Below are 16,264 nucleotides of genomic sequence, written 5' to 3'. Positions count from 1 at the left end.
CAGGTTCTCAAAGGGAGAGTCTGGCTCCAGCACTGTACAAAACAGAAGTCAGTACACCACCCTGATGGACCTTGAACGGTCCATCCTCACTTCAGTCACAGGTCAGTTGCAGGTAAGCTAGAAGCCCAATTCCAGTCTGGCCTCGGGCCACCACTTCTTGCCAACCAGGAAGAATACACAGAGCCAAAGAGTTATTTTCATATGACCTGAAAGCCACTGTCTTGAACACAGAATGAGACGTGCAGGAATGAGTCTCCTCTGAATATGGAGTTACTTCATGGAGAAAAAGAAAAGAGAGTTTGTGGAGGACAATTTCTAGCATACAAACGTCTCTAGCTGTTGTGAAAGAAAGAACTCAAATTGTGAACATTAATAGGCTGCAGATTAACTGGTATGGAGGAGTGGGGATTAGTATCTGAAAGCGAACTTTTGAACTCTCAAGCAGAAGCCTGCTGCTGCAACTAATACAGACAGGTAAATTTTGATAAAACCTGGACTGAACTGAAGTGGCACATCTTGAATCCTCCAGTAATAAAGAGGTGTGAGACAGTCACCAATTAGGAGGCTGATCACACAGTGTGCTTCTGCACATAAACTGTGTGGTGCTTGGGGTCCTGGAAAGCAGAGGTGGTGCAGAAAAGCAGGGGTCCCAAAAAGAAGTCGTCATCTTGGAAAGAAGAAGGGAGCCCAGAAAGAAGGAAGCTGAGATCTTGGCTAGAGGAAAGATCTGGTAAGTAGTTTTCTTCCACCTATTGATTAGCAGCTCCCTAGGGAGACTATCAGACACTTTTAGGACAATTCATTATATTTAACCAAATATAAAATAACTTTTCTTCCTGTACCAAACAATTTTCTCTAGTGCTCCAGCTAATATGGTAGGAAATTAAGGAGCAGAGAGACAGCAAAAAAGACAATTTTAGAATGGCAAAGTCATCTCTTTTAAATCATCTTCACCACTGAATGATCTGTCCTAGTAGATTAAAGTTATAAAGTTTGTATTGCTGCCATCACTGAATTCATCACATTTGCTTTTATACACAAGGCACCGAAGCATACCATCTTTTAAAAAAAGAGACTAAAAGTCGGCCGTGTCTCTTTGAGCCACAAAAGAAAGCTCTCAGCCCAGAAATGTGACATTAAGGGCATCTTTTAGCCTCCCTGAGGATGCCTGAACATGCAAAGAGGCACAGAGGTAGCACAAGCCAATCTATGGCCAGCCTGAGCTGGGGGGCACATCACAGAGGATGGACCTTGTTTTACATCCATTGGTCCCAGTGCTTGAAAACCCTGCTCCAGGGTGTTTTAATAGCCCCTGTCCATGAACGGATGCAGTTCTATGTGGGGACCAGTGGTTTCCTTCATCTCACAGTGAGAGACTATAAAGTAAATGCTGAATCAGGTGACGGTCACAAAGTGAGAAGGGGTGATCCTGCTTAATCAGTGCTTGCAAAGTAATTCAGTTTACACACTTCTATGTTGCGTTTCAAAGCCTGTCCAGCTGGGATTCAGATTCATTTGCAACATGTACAGGCATACTTGAGTAAGTACATCTGTAACCTAGAAGGTATTAAAATGCTTACATTTCCATTTACGTGGAATCTAGGTGCCTAAGTTAGGAAGACAGTCTTGGAAAAAACGTCCCACTTCCACACCCAGATGATTTTTAAGGCAATGTTGTGTCCAGGTGCCTAAAGCTGTGCCACCACCCCATTGGCGTTCATTTTTGCTGAGACACCTTCTCACCAACTATGGAGGGTTGGTACCTGGAGACTAGGTATTCCTGTGTTGCTGCTACTTGCTTGATTTACCGAGCACACTCAGAGCCTGCCATTTAGCTTGACTCAGAAACATAGCCAGTAAGGACAGTATCTGCAATGTGTCTCACAGTCTGGTGGTTAACACCCTGCTGAAAACAGAGAGATTAAGCTTCTGCAACCTCCAAGGAGAGCTGCTGAGCTGCAGTGTGAGCATGGGCACTGCCTCCCCTTCTCAAACCTGGGGCACTATTGGGCCAAGACTGTGGTGTGCACAGATCCAGAGGGAGTGCAGGTATGAGATGTTGAGCTTTACCTGGTGCAGGTCTTTCTGCTAACATGGTGAATACATTCAAACAGAGGTATTGTGACTTCTCATCCAAACAGTGCATAGGAAAAACATTTAAATTTTGGAGTTTGCAGATCTCTGCAGGCTGTTACCATCACCTGGGTATCCTGACAGAAGCCACAAAAAGGTTAAAAAAGAAAAAAGGAAACAAGAAAAAAAGAAGCATTCTGCAAAGATGTAAACCAGCATGAGCCTTGTATAGTATAGAACTGAATATTTTCTGATTAGATATTATATGATATATAACTATTTATTAAGTTAATCTTTCTGTCTCCTAAGCTCATTTCTAACTGTCCCATCACTGTACAAAAGTATCTGTACTCAATATACAAACCAATATTAGAAGCTGGTACCCTTGTATCTGAAAAAATATAGTGCTAATACTTGTATTCAGCAAAAAGCAGAACTCCCACATCTTTTGTTTGGGCTTGAGTCACTAAAAGACAACCCCATAACAACATGTTACAAATCACCACAGGAGATCAGCTTTTCACAACGAATATATGCATTCAATATATAGCAGCACATTTTGACTATGTTCAATACCTTATTTGCACAGATTAAAGAAATCATAGTACTGACATACAGAGGGCCATTCTACTAGACATTTCAAATGGGACTAGGCACCTTCAGAAAGCTTGTGGAAGACAGATTTGCTTCTATCAATCCACCAGAACTAGGACAAGCCTCTAAAATGCCCTACCATCCCACAGTGACAACAGCACAATCCAGCACACAGGGAGGATGATCTCAAAGCTCTCTTTGCTCTCCCCTCCTTGACCAAGTATTCCTTGCAGGGTGATGTAGGGTGTTGCTTTAACAAAATGGAGTCAATGACAGCTGTTCATCTGCCACACAGTAGACTGACACTTGAGTTGTACCTGCTTAATGATAAAAGAAGTGGCAATATTAAGTTAATCAAGCTGTAGGTGGGGATTGCACAGAGCAGGACAGACTATGGATCCTGAGAGGGGAAGGGTTGGGTGAGTTGTCCATTCTCAGCCCTCCTCCATCAGCTTCTCCACAGAAATCTCACCCATCTCTGTAGAGCCCCCCAAGGCCCCATGAGCCCTTAGGGATGCCCACCACTCAGACCCCATCCTGACCCCTTCCAGCCCCCTTTCACCCACTCGCTCCAAAACCTACTGACCTCTACTATCACCCCTGTCTCAGCCACCTGGCACCATATCGATTCCTCCTGCTACCTTGCCTTCTTCAACCACCAACAAATGTCTGCCTTCCTGAACCCTCCGCTGGTTTCTCTTATTCCTCCCTAAAATTCTCTCCCTGCCTCATACCCAACTATTGTCTTCCTTGTCTTCAGACATGGCTCTGCCATTGCCAGGGCATTCAATCTTACCTACTTTGTTCAGTGCTGCTGAGCTGGTCCTCGAATTTGCACTTCTCTATCCCCTTTGACCTATGAAACCCTGACACTTTGCAGTATTATTTTTAAGAGCAGGGCATTATTTGAATTATCAAAGTAGTTGTTTAATACGGAAAACACTTCTACCTAAGACGCCACTTAAAATTCAGACACTGTGTTACCTAAATGGAGGTTTTGAAAGGTTACGCAATACGGTTTATCTTCTGATGAAGAAGAAACACTTTGCACACTGCAAAGAAGACAGTGCTTTGAATATAAAATACTTGAGAGAAAGAATTTTGTACACTCCCTTTCAATGCATAATTCAAGTTTGGATTTTCAAATATTCTCAACAGCCAAAATGCTTTTTGAACATCTGGACAGACTGTGCACTTGTATTTGCTTGCTGTGATGAAAGAATAATAGTAAAATTTTAAGATCTGACTTGCTTCCTTCTGGATGAATTTGTACCTTTAGTATTTTTATAGGGAGAAATATTTTTAATTACCCTGTAAATAAGATGAAATATATATGTGTGTATATATAAAAGAACATACGTATGCAAGTGTATAAAATCAAATGCATATACTCTTCAGAATGAAAACGTCCTTCCTCTATTCCTATAAAAAGCCAAAAATTAAACCTTTTAGAAAAAACTCTGTTTATCTCCATGTCTAACACTGTTCCATTCTCATTTTGTATAATCATGCAAAATTCCCAAGAGCTTTAAAAAAAGTCTATTTACACTTGTCCTCTAAATTATGTTTCAGGTAAATAATCTTGCGTTAAGGAGGGAAATGTTGTCGCTTGGGGGAGGGAAAAAAAAGAGATCTAAAGGATTCCCTTTGGGCTGGAGACAATGTAATTTAAGTGCAGCTTGGGGTAGTTCCAGATTTAGTGACGATGAGGTACCCACGCAGCTAACTCCATGCCAGGAGCTTCTGTTCCCCAGAGATAATTATATGAAGTTAACAGAGAAAGCAAAAGGTCAAGGCCAAAGGCTAGGAAAGTACATTTTTAATCTTCCTAAAAACTTCTCAGATTGGAAAAATTAGGTCAAAGGGTAAAAGAGGGCATGCTGAACTTCCTTGTTAACATTTCACTCCAGGGACACTTTCAAAAACTGCAGCAGGTGAGCTGCACTTCTCCGATGTCCTCTGAAGCAACCAAGCTCAGGCTGTGCTCAAGGCTTGTCTCTGTTCTCCAACCACCAGACTATGCTTTGCAGTGCTCCTCAGGGGCTCCAGAAAACAATATGAATTTAGGATTTCTTCCACTCAGTGTGAGGCCTCTAAACTACAACAAGCGTGCAGTTCAGATATCTAAACCCCAAGCAGCTACCGTAGCCACATCCGATCAAGCACTAGCCAGGCAGCAGCTAAACCAGAGAGGCTACACCAAAGAGATGTCATTTGCAATCACTTATTTCACAGTATAATCTAAAAAGAGAAAAGTGTGGTTTGTGTTTCATGTAGTAAACAGAAGTCAGAGCAGTTGTTAAAAAGTTTGGATTCCCTAACCATTACGTGCAGATTTTGAGCATCTACCTTGGGAGCGAGGGGTCTACCATGCAGGCAGGTCTAGGGAGTTGGTGTTTGTGGTCAAAGCTGAGGTGCTTGTGCATCAGAGGGAATGGCTCGCTGCCACACAGTCCCCTGCAAGGGCTGGCAGACGCTGACCGATTTCGTGAGAACTGAACTTATCTGTACACGTTGCTGCTGTTTCTAATTTTTCAGATCCTCCTCCTAATGTGAATCAGCAGATTATTAGCAGCAGGTTCAGAGCATTCTAAGCATCTTCTGGTAGCAATGAGAGCGAAGGAAACAAGTATTTGTTCTTAAAAGTAAGGAGCAATTCATAGGAAGAAGTTTTTTCATGGACTGGAATTTTTTATGATTACTGCATTGTATTTTGCAAAACTCACAAATGTGGCTGTGATGGCTGTGATATAAATGATTAGCTCCATCAAAATATTTAGCCTCCTTAAAACAGCTATCTGTCCACTATAAATCTTACTGAATGTCATCTCCAGTCACAAATGAGAATGGATTTAGACGTATGACAAGATAAAATCATCTTGTTAATTTTCTGTTAAACTAAACTATCCTGGGAGAGCCAGGAGTCTTCCTGAAAGAAACAATTCATCATCTGCTTCAGATCATAATACTGTTTGTATTTCCACTCTTAACACCCCAATCCCGTTATTGCTTACTGCAATCTTACCACTGCTACAACAAACAAAAGGCATATCTTTAATGCTCCATTAATAATGGAAATGTCCTAATTTATAGATATTTTTGTGTACATCTGTGCTTTTAGACCAAAAGTATACCTTCACCTTTGAAAACAACAGCTTAAACTTACAGAGTCATAATTCTGTTCATAAAAGCATAGTCCACTATATAGTTACCAGGGTACTAAAAATTTGTTGCTGATCTGAGACATGATCAAAGTGGAGATGCTCTGTGCGGGCTTTGTGAAGCTCCTGGTAAGTTTGAAGTGTCCTGAAGTTTGAAAACAAATAAGTAAATCTGAATAAAAGAATTATTTCTGTGTATCATCTGCTGAAGTATTTTATTCAGCATGCCAACTTTCACATGTCATCATCCACTAGCAGCAAATACCACTAGTAATATTCATAAGAAGCCAGGAGAAATAACTTCATTGCTCTGTGACCCAAGCCCACATCCATCATTGAAGTCTTCTACTGATCTAAATAGGCACTGAATAATTTTAAAGATCTGACGAATCCAATTAAACAATGGCAAAGATGGCCTCAGAGGAAAGAAAAATCTCTGCATAATTATTAACACCAACATAGGTGTATACCCTGCCTTCTGTGTGACAGGGATGAAAATGCCCTCCGTATTAAGCGTGGCAATTTTGGCACATACAAGCAGCTGAAGGACTTGTGACCTCTCAAACCTCCAGTCTGATGCATGTTCTGAACACTGCCTCCAGTCTTGTCAGTCTCTTGAACGCTGAGTTTATACATGACTGACTCCTAAACGGTGTGAGATTGTGCTTAGTGTTAGTTCTACAAGAAGTGTTCCTAATTCTGAAGTCTTTTTTTTGTTGTATGTTACAAAAATACAGGAGCTTTCAGTAGGGAGCCTCCCTGCAGAGACGCATCAGGTGTGGCTGGCAAAAGCAAAAAACAATGAAAGCAAACAGATAAAGTACCAAACCTCCCCAAAAATACTGCTGTAACTTTTCTCCCTTTGAAAAGTGTGTTGTTTCTGTTCACCTCTGAGAAAGTAATCTATATTTCTTCAGCTTGGGGGAAAAAAAAACCCAAGGCTATACAACCCACCATTCCTTGTTAAATCCAGTGCTGTTAAAAACACGGGGGGGGGGGGGGGGGGGGGGGGGGGCTGCTGAATGGTGGAAGAGTCTTCACGGTGTTTGCAGCATTTTACATAAAACTCTGTACTTTCATGTCATCCATCTCCCAGCTTCTTAAAAATGAATTAATGTACCTTCACATGTTCTATTCTTTCATTAAAACGAACTCCTCTGTCATTAGTTAACTCAGACAGAAAACATACAGATTACTGATATACTGACCCTCCTCTAGTATGGAGTTATCCAGGACAAACAGAATAAGCCATAACAGAAGACTTGGCTGGCTCAGGGGTAATTTAACAATGACACATATTGTGAGGTAAGATATATAAACAATAACACAAAACAGAAACTGAAAATAATTGGCGATCTTGAAGGTCTAGATTAAGTAACAATGACTTAAAGCCAAACTGCACCATACATTCAAATCATTTAAGTACAAAGGACAAAAAAAAAATAAACACCAAAACAAAAACCTGAGCTAGCAGCGAGTGATCACGCTTAGTTAGGGAGTAAAATGCATGGCAGGAGCAAGGTGACTTTCATGGAAGAAAACATGATGGGAGGCACAAAACCACTGGCACAGATGAGTTCCAGAGTGACACCACAAGGATATGAGGATTATAAAAACCTACTTGCACTTCCGATGAACTCTGCTCTACAGCTAAGGCAGATGCATTAGTCCTTAAGAGGGAAACCATTTTAAAAGTAGGGCAGCAGTTTCACCTGAGAGAAACCAGTTAAAACAATCTTTTGGGAGATGTTCTCAGTAAAACAGTCTGCCCCTTTTCATAGTTCAAGGCAAGATACACATTTCTCTAAAAAGTGTATCTTATGAATTCTGAATATGCCAGCTTTGTCAGTGACAAGTAATTAAGACACATTAAAAAGCAACAAATCATCCCTATGTTACAACTCAAGAAAAACAGGGTTTTTTTGGATCTGTAAGGTCAACCTGTGCTCCTAGCAAAGAAGTACCTTCTCTCAGTCTTTCCAAGCAGAAATGTTCCCTTTCTGATGCTCCTAGGCTCCAAAGGATGAAGCCCCCGACAGGTACATATTTCAAAGAGAGATTACATTGTAGAACCATCACCAGAAATCATTTACCAACTGAAGACATAAACTAAAAATTTGTGATGGAACGTGGCAATTTGACCAGTTTTCTGTATTGTCCTAATCATGCTCCCAAACTCTGGGGGCAGGCTAAAATTGCCTTCCTTCAGACCTGAGTAAGACTGTTTCTAATATTCTCTGCACAGCTGTTACATAAACCCACTGATGGAGGTGTCATCTTCCTGCATCCCAGCATTAGCCTACCCACTTACTCCAGAAACCCAGGCGGGTTTCTTGCCTCAACAAGGAGAAAAACACCTGTCAGGGGGATGCGCTAGCATCTTGTACACAGCATCACACTGCACAGCCTGGTGGCATGCAGGTGCGCAGGAAAAGATAATCTTTTTTCCCTTCCCCATTTCCCTGGGTTGTTTCTGATGTAATACGGACAAAACTGGATAAAATATAGGTGTTGCCCTGGAAGCTGTAATCAGCACCAGGTGCCTGCACCTCTTGCATCTGGGTATCACAGGCTTTCTGCACAGATCCAGAAAGTTTAACATGCTGTTGCTGTACTAGGCTCAAAATTTGAGTAATAACTAGAGAATGCAAAAATCTAAATTCTGGTTGGGATAATTCATCACTGCACCACCAGAAGCACTTTCTTTCATCTTTATTTGGGAAAATTATTTTATTCTGGGCAGGTTCATCCAACCAGCAGGGCTAAAATGGTGGTTAACTCCTGGCAACATATGATTGCTTTAGTAGAGAAACGATAACATACTCACCCTCAATAACAAGCCATTAGAAGGCTGAACATGGTTCCGGGCATGGGATTGCTGTTTTTCAAGCTGCCCTAAGCCACAGCTACAATACCCTTCTCTGAGGACAGCTGTAATGGGATACTACCCTGAGATTTCATATCAACAGCAAGAAAAATGCTCAGGTAGATATCAATCTTCAGTGACAAGCAATGGAAAAGATAATCCAAAATGACGATATAACCAATTAGTATCAGAGACTACACACACAAAACGTTGCTTGCAATCAAAACCAGATTGCAGCAAAGGCAACCACAAAGGGATTTCAGCCACATCCTTCTGGCACTTCTTCCACCCTGTATCCCAGGGGGAGGTAAGACAATCCCCAAACCATTATTAGGGCCTTGACTTCCAAAAAGGCCCAATCCTAAGTGTGTAACATTCACAGATCCCAGCACCTGCTTAAATGACTTCCCCTGAAGCATGCTGACTAGCGTGCAGATCCTGCTTTTCCCCCAGACATCATACAAAGGCCTTCAGTTCCCAGTTAGGCAGGATGGGGGGAGGTTCCAGGTGAGGCTGGTCAGGGCCATTAGGAGGGAGTGCTACTGAATTAACACCTACAATTCAATTTAGATCTGCTCAGCTCACAGCATGCGTATTTTTAAAGGGCAAATGAATTCAAATGTTGTTCATTCTGTAAGCCAAAACTTGAAATAAATATTGGTATTGTTTTCACTACCTTTGATCATTTGTCTTGGAAAGAAGGTCACTTCTGATTTCTGAGCTGAAAGCTTACAAATGTTTCCAAATAAAATATTCCATCTGATGTACATGTTTCAATAGAAACAGAGCTTAAAATACTCTTTTACAGTTTTTAAAGACTGCTTTAAAATGTTTTGTAAAGTCAAAGCACTTAGAGTATATTTAAGTTCTGGTTAATAAGTAAATAACTAAAAAAATACATCAACACCATTTTTTTTTCTTCTCTTGGTTTGAATGAGTTCTCTAATGTCTGCATTGGGAAATGCTGATTATTAGCATGATTTTCAAACATTATTATTGCTCTTAGACACATTCAGCTCCTAATTCTATCACCAAACTCTTCTCATTAACAGTATCCTTAAAAAATAAGTTCAAGCATAGAATTAAGTGGAAAGTTTTAATAGCTTGTAGGTATGTATACTTGCTATTCTCAGCTGCAGAAAGGGACAGCACAGTTATAATAATAAAGAAAACCAGGTATAAATCTAGCTGTAAGCAGAGCCATATAAGAGTCCATTTAAGTCAATCATTCCTATGAGCCTTGCTTTTATTCAAAAACTGTATTTCCTATACAGACTATTTTGCTTTTAAAATAATAGGGTTTAGCTGTTAATCATTCAAACAGAAATATTAAAGTTTGAATACATGTTGTAAACATTTCAGGGTGCTAAATGACAGATAATAACCCCTTGATCAATGTAACTTTTATTTATTCATCTGGGAACATGGCAAGGATATCATAGGCAACAACACCGCCTAGGAGAACATGGATTTCACATAAACCATTTTGGCAGAAGCAGGCATTTAAATAATCATCCAAATCCTCACCTCACTACTTCTATTTTTTAAAAAAAAAAAAAAAAAAAAGCAACAGAGAAAATGAAACGTAAGATCTGAACAAACAGCCTAGAATTTTTTTCTATTTAAAGTCTATGCCAGCCACATCTGTCCCTGATTTTAGAAGTTGTAATACTTAGCACTGACAACGGCACCTTTCATTTGCAAACACGCTATAAACATGAGCCGACTGTAATTATACCACAGTACCTCACCAGAGCTAATCAGCACAACTGCCTGGTCCTCTCTCAGCCCGGGGAAGTGCTGAATTAAGTTTGTGCTGCCAGCTCCCTGTATGACAGTGCCCACACCCTGCAAAGTGCTACACATATAAGTGAGTTAAGCGTGAAGTGACTGACCAAATGATAGCATAAAATCAAGCAGGTTTTTCCACTCAGTGCTAGTATTTTGTTGTATAATCCAAGAAGAACTGTCCAGGACAGGATGCAGTTTAATGTAAACCGTTTGGAGTAAAAGGTGTTATTTTGCCTAGTGAAATCTCCCCCTCACAGTCCAGTTCACAGACGGAATCAGTGCCAATTTCGTGGTCAGGGGAAAGCTGGGACATCCTATCAAAAGGGTCCTCGCGATTTCCTTCACAGTCAACCACATTTGGGATCATGTTAACATAAGCAGTCGCTATCTCCTTATGGAAAAGGGTGTCCTGGTTGTAAGAGATAAGCTCGTTGCTTATATTAACAGTCTCCACTGGAGTACTAGAGCAAAACTGACCACATCCCAGGAGGTTGGAGAAGACCTTTCTAAAGTCAGCATTGAAGGCATAGATGATGGGATTGAGCGAGGAGTTAGCCCAGCCAAACCAGACAAAGATATTAAAGGTGGTCTCACTGACGCAGGGAAGGCCAGCGTGGGGGTCACTGGGTGGACTCTCGCAGAAGGGAACCATGCAGTTCAAGATGAAGAACGGCAGCCAGCAGCAGACAAAGACGCCCATGATGACAGAGAGAGTCTTCAACACCTTGGTCTCTTTCCTGATGGAGGACTTGAGGCTTGTGTGATGGTGGCAGTCAACGTGGCTGCTCCGGCAGCTCTGTGCATGCTCAGCTGCCCTCTCCAGGGAAGAGATACGCCGAATCTGCACCTGGGCAATGCGGTAGATTCGAGTGTAGGTAACTATCATGATAGCCACCGGGATATAAAAACTGATCAAGGAGGATGAAATAGCGTAAGTCCTGTTGAGGCTGGAGTCACAGCTCTCCGACGGTCCAGTGAGGGAATCATTGCTGCCAGAGGTCCCATCAGAGGGTCTCATTCCTGCTAATGCCACCCACGTCGTGCTCATATCTTCCGCCCAGGTGGTGACAGCACCTGCTGCTGCCCAGCCAGTGCCAAATCCATCTGCAGCATCAGCAGCAGCCCCAACATCTTCACCTTTGTGCCAGTTGAGCTGAACAGGGATGAAGGAGATGAGCACAGACAAAGCCCACGCCACACCAATCATCACCAGAGCCAACCGCTGGGTCATCTTCCTCTCATAGCGGAAAGGGCTGGAAATAGCCCAGTACCTGTCCACACTAATCACGCACAGGTTCAGGATGGAGGCCGTGGAGCACATGATATCAAAGGCCACCCAGATGTTGCAGAAAGCCCCGAAGGGCCAGTACCCGGCCACCTCGGCCACCGCCTTCCAGGGCATGACTAGCAGAGCCACCAGCAGGTCCGAGACGGCCAGGGACACGATGAAGATGTTGGTGACCTTGCTCCTCAGGTGCCGGTAGCGGACGATGGCCGCGCACACCAGCACGTTCCCAAAGAGGGTCCAGAGGATGAGCAGAGCCAGCAGGCTGCCCGCCGCCACCTGCGCCGCCCCGGGGCCGCCCGCCGGCCCCCGCGCCCCGCCGGGGGGCCCCGCCGCCGCCGCCGGCAGCAGCGGGCTCCGGCCGCCCCGCAGCATGGCTGGCGGCTCCCGGCGGCGGCGGCCGGGACGCGCCGAGCAGCCAGCGCCGCCCCGCCGCCCGGCCCCATGGGGCCGCTGCCCCCCCGCCCCGCCGCCACCCCTGCCGGATACCCCCGCCCCGGCCGCGCACCGGGCTCGGCGCCCCGCCGCGCAGCCCGTCCCCCTGCGCGGGGTCCCTGCCCTGCGCCCCGCGGCTCCCGCTTTGCGCCCCCCGCCCCGCCGTTCAGCGCGTCCCCCTGCGCGGGGTCCCTGCTCCGCGCCCCACGGCACCCGGCCGGGGTACCCGCCCCGCGGCTCCCCGCTTGCGCCCCGCGCCCCCGCTCGGGGTACCCGCTCCGCCCCGCTCCTCGAGGCGGCCGCTGCGCGCCGCGGCCCCGCGCCCCCGGCCGCCTCCCCCACGGGCCGGCGGCTCCGCCCGCCCCGCGCCCGCGCCCGCGCCCGCGCCCGCCGGGGCTCCCGGCGCCCCCGCTGCCGCCCGCCCCCCCGCTGCCCGCTCCCCGGGCCGGCCCGCCCGCCCCCGCCGCCCTCTGAGCATGCTCCGCCGCCACGGAGGCCCCGTCCGGGCCGGCGGGCCGCGCTGCTGGCGGGGGTCGGGACGGGGCGGGCGGCGGGGGCGGCCGCCCCGCGGCGCTGCCTCCCGAAACAGTCACCCTCGCGATCTTGTGCAGCCGTCAGCGGCTCTGCGCGGTGGTTTTGGAGGGAAAAGCGCGGTGGCACCGCGAGGACCGGGGAATGCCCCCCCGCCCCCAGCATCCCCGGGGGGGAGCGGGGCTGCCGGGACGGGGCCGGCCGCAGCTCGCTCGCCTCTCGCCGGCAGCGAGCGGGGCTGGAAGTTGCCGGGACGGGACGGGTCTCTTCCACAGAGGTGGGAAACGTAGCCTAAATTGGTCATTGCTCCACAAGGTTCTGCTGGAACGACTGAGATGCATTGCAAGAAACCCGGCAAATGAAATCCGGTTCTCTCTCGTCTCCGCTCTTCCTTGGGGTGAATCACTCCTCTCGGTAGCGCTCCGGCACCGCCAGGAGACGAGCCGCGGCCCCGGCTGGCCCCGCCGCGATGCTGCGCTGTTGGACTCGCCGTGCGCGGGTGTCGTGCCTGTGCTTCAGAGAGCGAGCTTCGGTGATTTTTATTAAAAATACTACGGATTTAGTTTCTCCAAAACTTAATTCTTTTTTAAAACCGTTGACAGGCATCAAACCCATTCTTGGCTCAACAGCCTGTTTAGGCACTAGAAGGGCCAAGAAAGCCACTCTTTGGGGGCTTTCCAGCTACTTCTCCAGGCACATGGGGACGGACAAGACTCGCTATACCCTACTGGATCTGCAGTGACATGAAGGAAGATTAAGTGTTAGAGTTACTAAATAAAGAGTGGAAAAAGAAAAAAAAAAAAAAAAGCTCTGCAACCTTTTAGGCAATTTTCTAAAATTGTCACAAGAAAAACTGGAGCTTCACTTTAGCTCTCGCTTAAGAAATTGGCACTGCTTTTCCACATTTAAGCAGAGTTATATTTAATATTGGAGGGAGAATTTAGCTTTTTGTCACCACTGAATTCTAAACAGCGTGACTAAAGCTGCGATGCTGAGGCACTGAGGCAGTGTGTTGCTTGCACAAACCCTGCTTTCCTAAGCAGTGCCTCCTACAATTTGTATAAATGAGGGACCAAATTGCACAAGTACTGGTGCACGTGCGTGTCGAAGCTGCTGGTCTAGAAATGTGGATACTTTATTTAAAAAAGCAATGATCTGATTTGCTTGTTTAGCTTATACACATTGCTTCACCGGTGTAGAGGTGTGAGCGTGTATATACGAGCAGATCCATCAGCACACATTACAAATTATATATAATATGGTGTCTATAGGTGTGTATGTATTTACATGCATGCAGTCAGTATGCATTAGCTATTTAAGTAAACATATCTGTACGTATCTGTCCGCTTAATAATAATGGTAGCCCGATAAGAACATAGCCTGCCCACAACACAGCAGAACCATGCCCACGTTGGTACCTATCAGCACCGGTGCTGGAAGCGAAGATGTTGGGCTGCGGCTGGGAGCAGCAGAGGTGCAGGCATATGTTATCTGCTGCCAGCTCTGCTGTGGGTGGTGGAGTCAGGCAGAGAGGAGGTGCAAGCAGCCGGGAAAGATGCTAACCCATCGAAACAAAAATTGTCAGAGCTCACTTGTCAGACATATAAGGAATGAAGTTTTACTATGCTCTCTACACTACTGTCAGCAATAGGCAGACCTGAAGTAGAGAGGAGTTCCCGAAGTACCTTGTTTATCGGCCAAGTGTTGCATTTGGCTGTCTGGCTCCTGCGTAACCCACAGTTTAGAGGGTATAATATACTCTCCCACCTATTTACTCTTCAGCAAATGTTCTTGAATTTCAGCTGGTGTGAACTGACGTTGCTCACAAGAGATACCTATGGAAAAAAACTTGTCGTTGGGCTGGGGGAAGTTTCATCAGCCAAAGACGCACCTGTAGCTATAGGTGCACTGGAGATAGAGTCTTCAGTGTCGGTCCAGCATTTCATGCGCACTCAAAACTTTCTTTCAAGTCACAGGAATGCACTAGGAGATTGGGAATATTATCAATGTAAGTAGAAAATAATATTGGTTTCTGATGCGGTGGCGTAAGAGACTAACACGAACACACACACACCCCCCCTTTAATAGATTGCAGTGAGTTGGGAAGAGGCGGAGCAGGAGCCAGCAACAGGACCGCTGCTTTGCTGCAGCGCTTGTACCAGATCATTCTTAGCAGCACCAGGCCAGAGCAGCAATCATGTAATGGGGACATTTATGGTACGGTGTAATATTCCATCCATTGCCATCAACATTTTTTGAGCCTGAGATAAAAACCTTTAACATTTATAGGTTATTCGCCTCCTCTTTTTTACTTTCAGTAGGCAGTTTGCATATAAATCTCATTTTAAGAACAGTCCATTAAAACCACAGCTGTCACTTGCTGAGAGATTTGGGGTGGGTTTTTTTCATCTTGAAATCATCTTTGTAATGGCTTTTGTGATTTTTCTTCAGATCTTTGTCTCGGGTTTTTTTTTTTATTCACCTGTTAAAATTGCACTTCTCTCTCACAGCTGGCAGATTGGAAGTAATGGAATTTAACTGCTATTGCAATGGTTCTGAGTGAAAAAAAAAATACCTTTGCAGCTCCTGATTTTAGAAATGTAGCTCTTTCCCTTCATTGCCACATATTCTATTTCCATTTCAAAATACACAGACCTGCTGTTCTGCCGAATGATGTTTATGTAAAAATAGACAACACTCAGAAATTCATACCTTCTCTCATCTAGGAGGTACTCAATGTAAAGGCATAAAAAATAATTAATGCCAAAAGCAAGTCAAAATGCATAGACATAGATGTACCACTGAGGTTTAGGCTATAAAGACGTCCCAGCAAAAACCTCCCATTACAGTTAGGCTCTAAAACAGGCAAGAAGAGGTAGAGGTAGAGGTGGAGGAGGCTAGAAGTCACTGTATACTCGGTCAATTTAGAGAAGTACCTGGACATGTTCTCAGCTATAGAAGTACACTCAAGTGGATCTATATTTAGGAGCATCGTTGAACACATGCTTAAGGTCCATCAGTTTTACTCACTGAAACTGAAATGCTTTACTGCACAGGGATGGACAAAGATGCAGGTGTATATTGAGGAAGGAAAGGAGAAAACTGGCATCATCGATTTATTCAGCACAGAAAAAATCCTGGAGGATGAGGTCTGGTTCTGCTGCTGGTGCTTCAAATACAAATAAATACAAGCAATTGGAAAGTTATCAGAAAAGCGTTACAGGAATTATGTCTGGGAAACTTTCTTAGCTGAGCACAGAGCACCAGAAGGGTTAGGAACAGCTGGGGATGGCTTACAGAGGGAAAAGTTTTCTGATAATAGATGACTTTTCATCTTTCAGGTAAGATGATGAAAACTGCAGTGGCTAGAAACTGAATCTGTGAGAAATCAGGGTATAGACAAGGTGCACATTTTTAACAGTGAGGATGATTAATGGCTGATGCAATTGATTTCGGGTTGTAATGGGTTTACTGTCATTTACAGTCTGAAAGCCAAGGCTGAATGCATTTCTTGGAGGGAGACTGTGC

The 16,264-nt window shown here is 44.9% G+C and overlaps 1 protein-coding gene across 1 annotated transcript; it reads right to left on the bottom strand.

Annotated features, from left to right (window-relative positions):
• Positions 1–10,251: 10,251 nt before the first annotated feature.
• On the bottom strand, positions 10,252–12,145 carry DRD5 (dopamine receptor D5). The gene has a single exon (XM_009515056.2). The coding sequence runs from the start codon at positions 12,143–12,145 to the stop codon at positions 10,682–10,684; it is 1,464 nt and encodes a 487-aa protein (XP_009513351.2). The 3' UTR covers positions 10,252–10,681.
• Between the last annotated feature and the right edge of the window lie 4,119 nt (positions 12,146–16,264).

Source organism: Phalacrocorax carbo, chromosome 4, assembly GCF_963921805.1.
Source record: "Phalacrocorax carbo chromosome 4, bPhaCar2.1, whole genome shotgun sequence".
NCBI lineage: Eukaryota > Metazoa > Chordata > Aves > Suliformes > Phalacrocoracidae > Phalacrocorax > Phalacrocorax carbo.
This window is presented reverse-complemented; position numbering and strand designations above follow the sequence as displayed.

Coding starts and splice junctions, on each gene's coding strand:
- DRD5 (XM_009515056.2), bottom strand. CDS start 12,145: ATGCTGCGGGGCGGCCGGAGCCCGCTGCTGCCGGCGGCGGCGGCGGGG.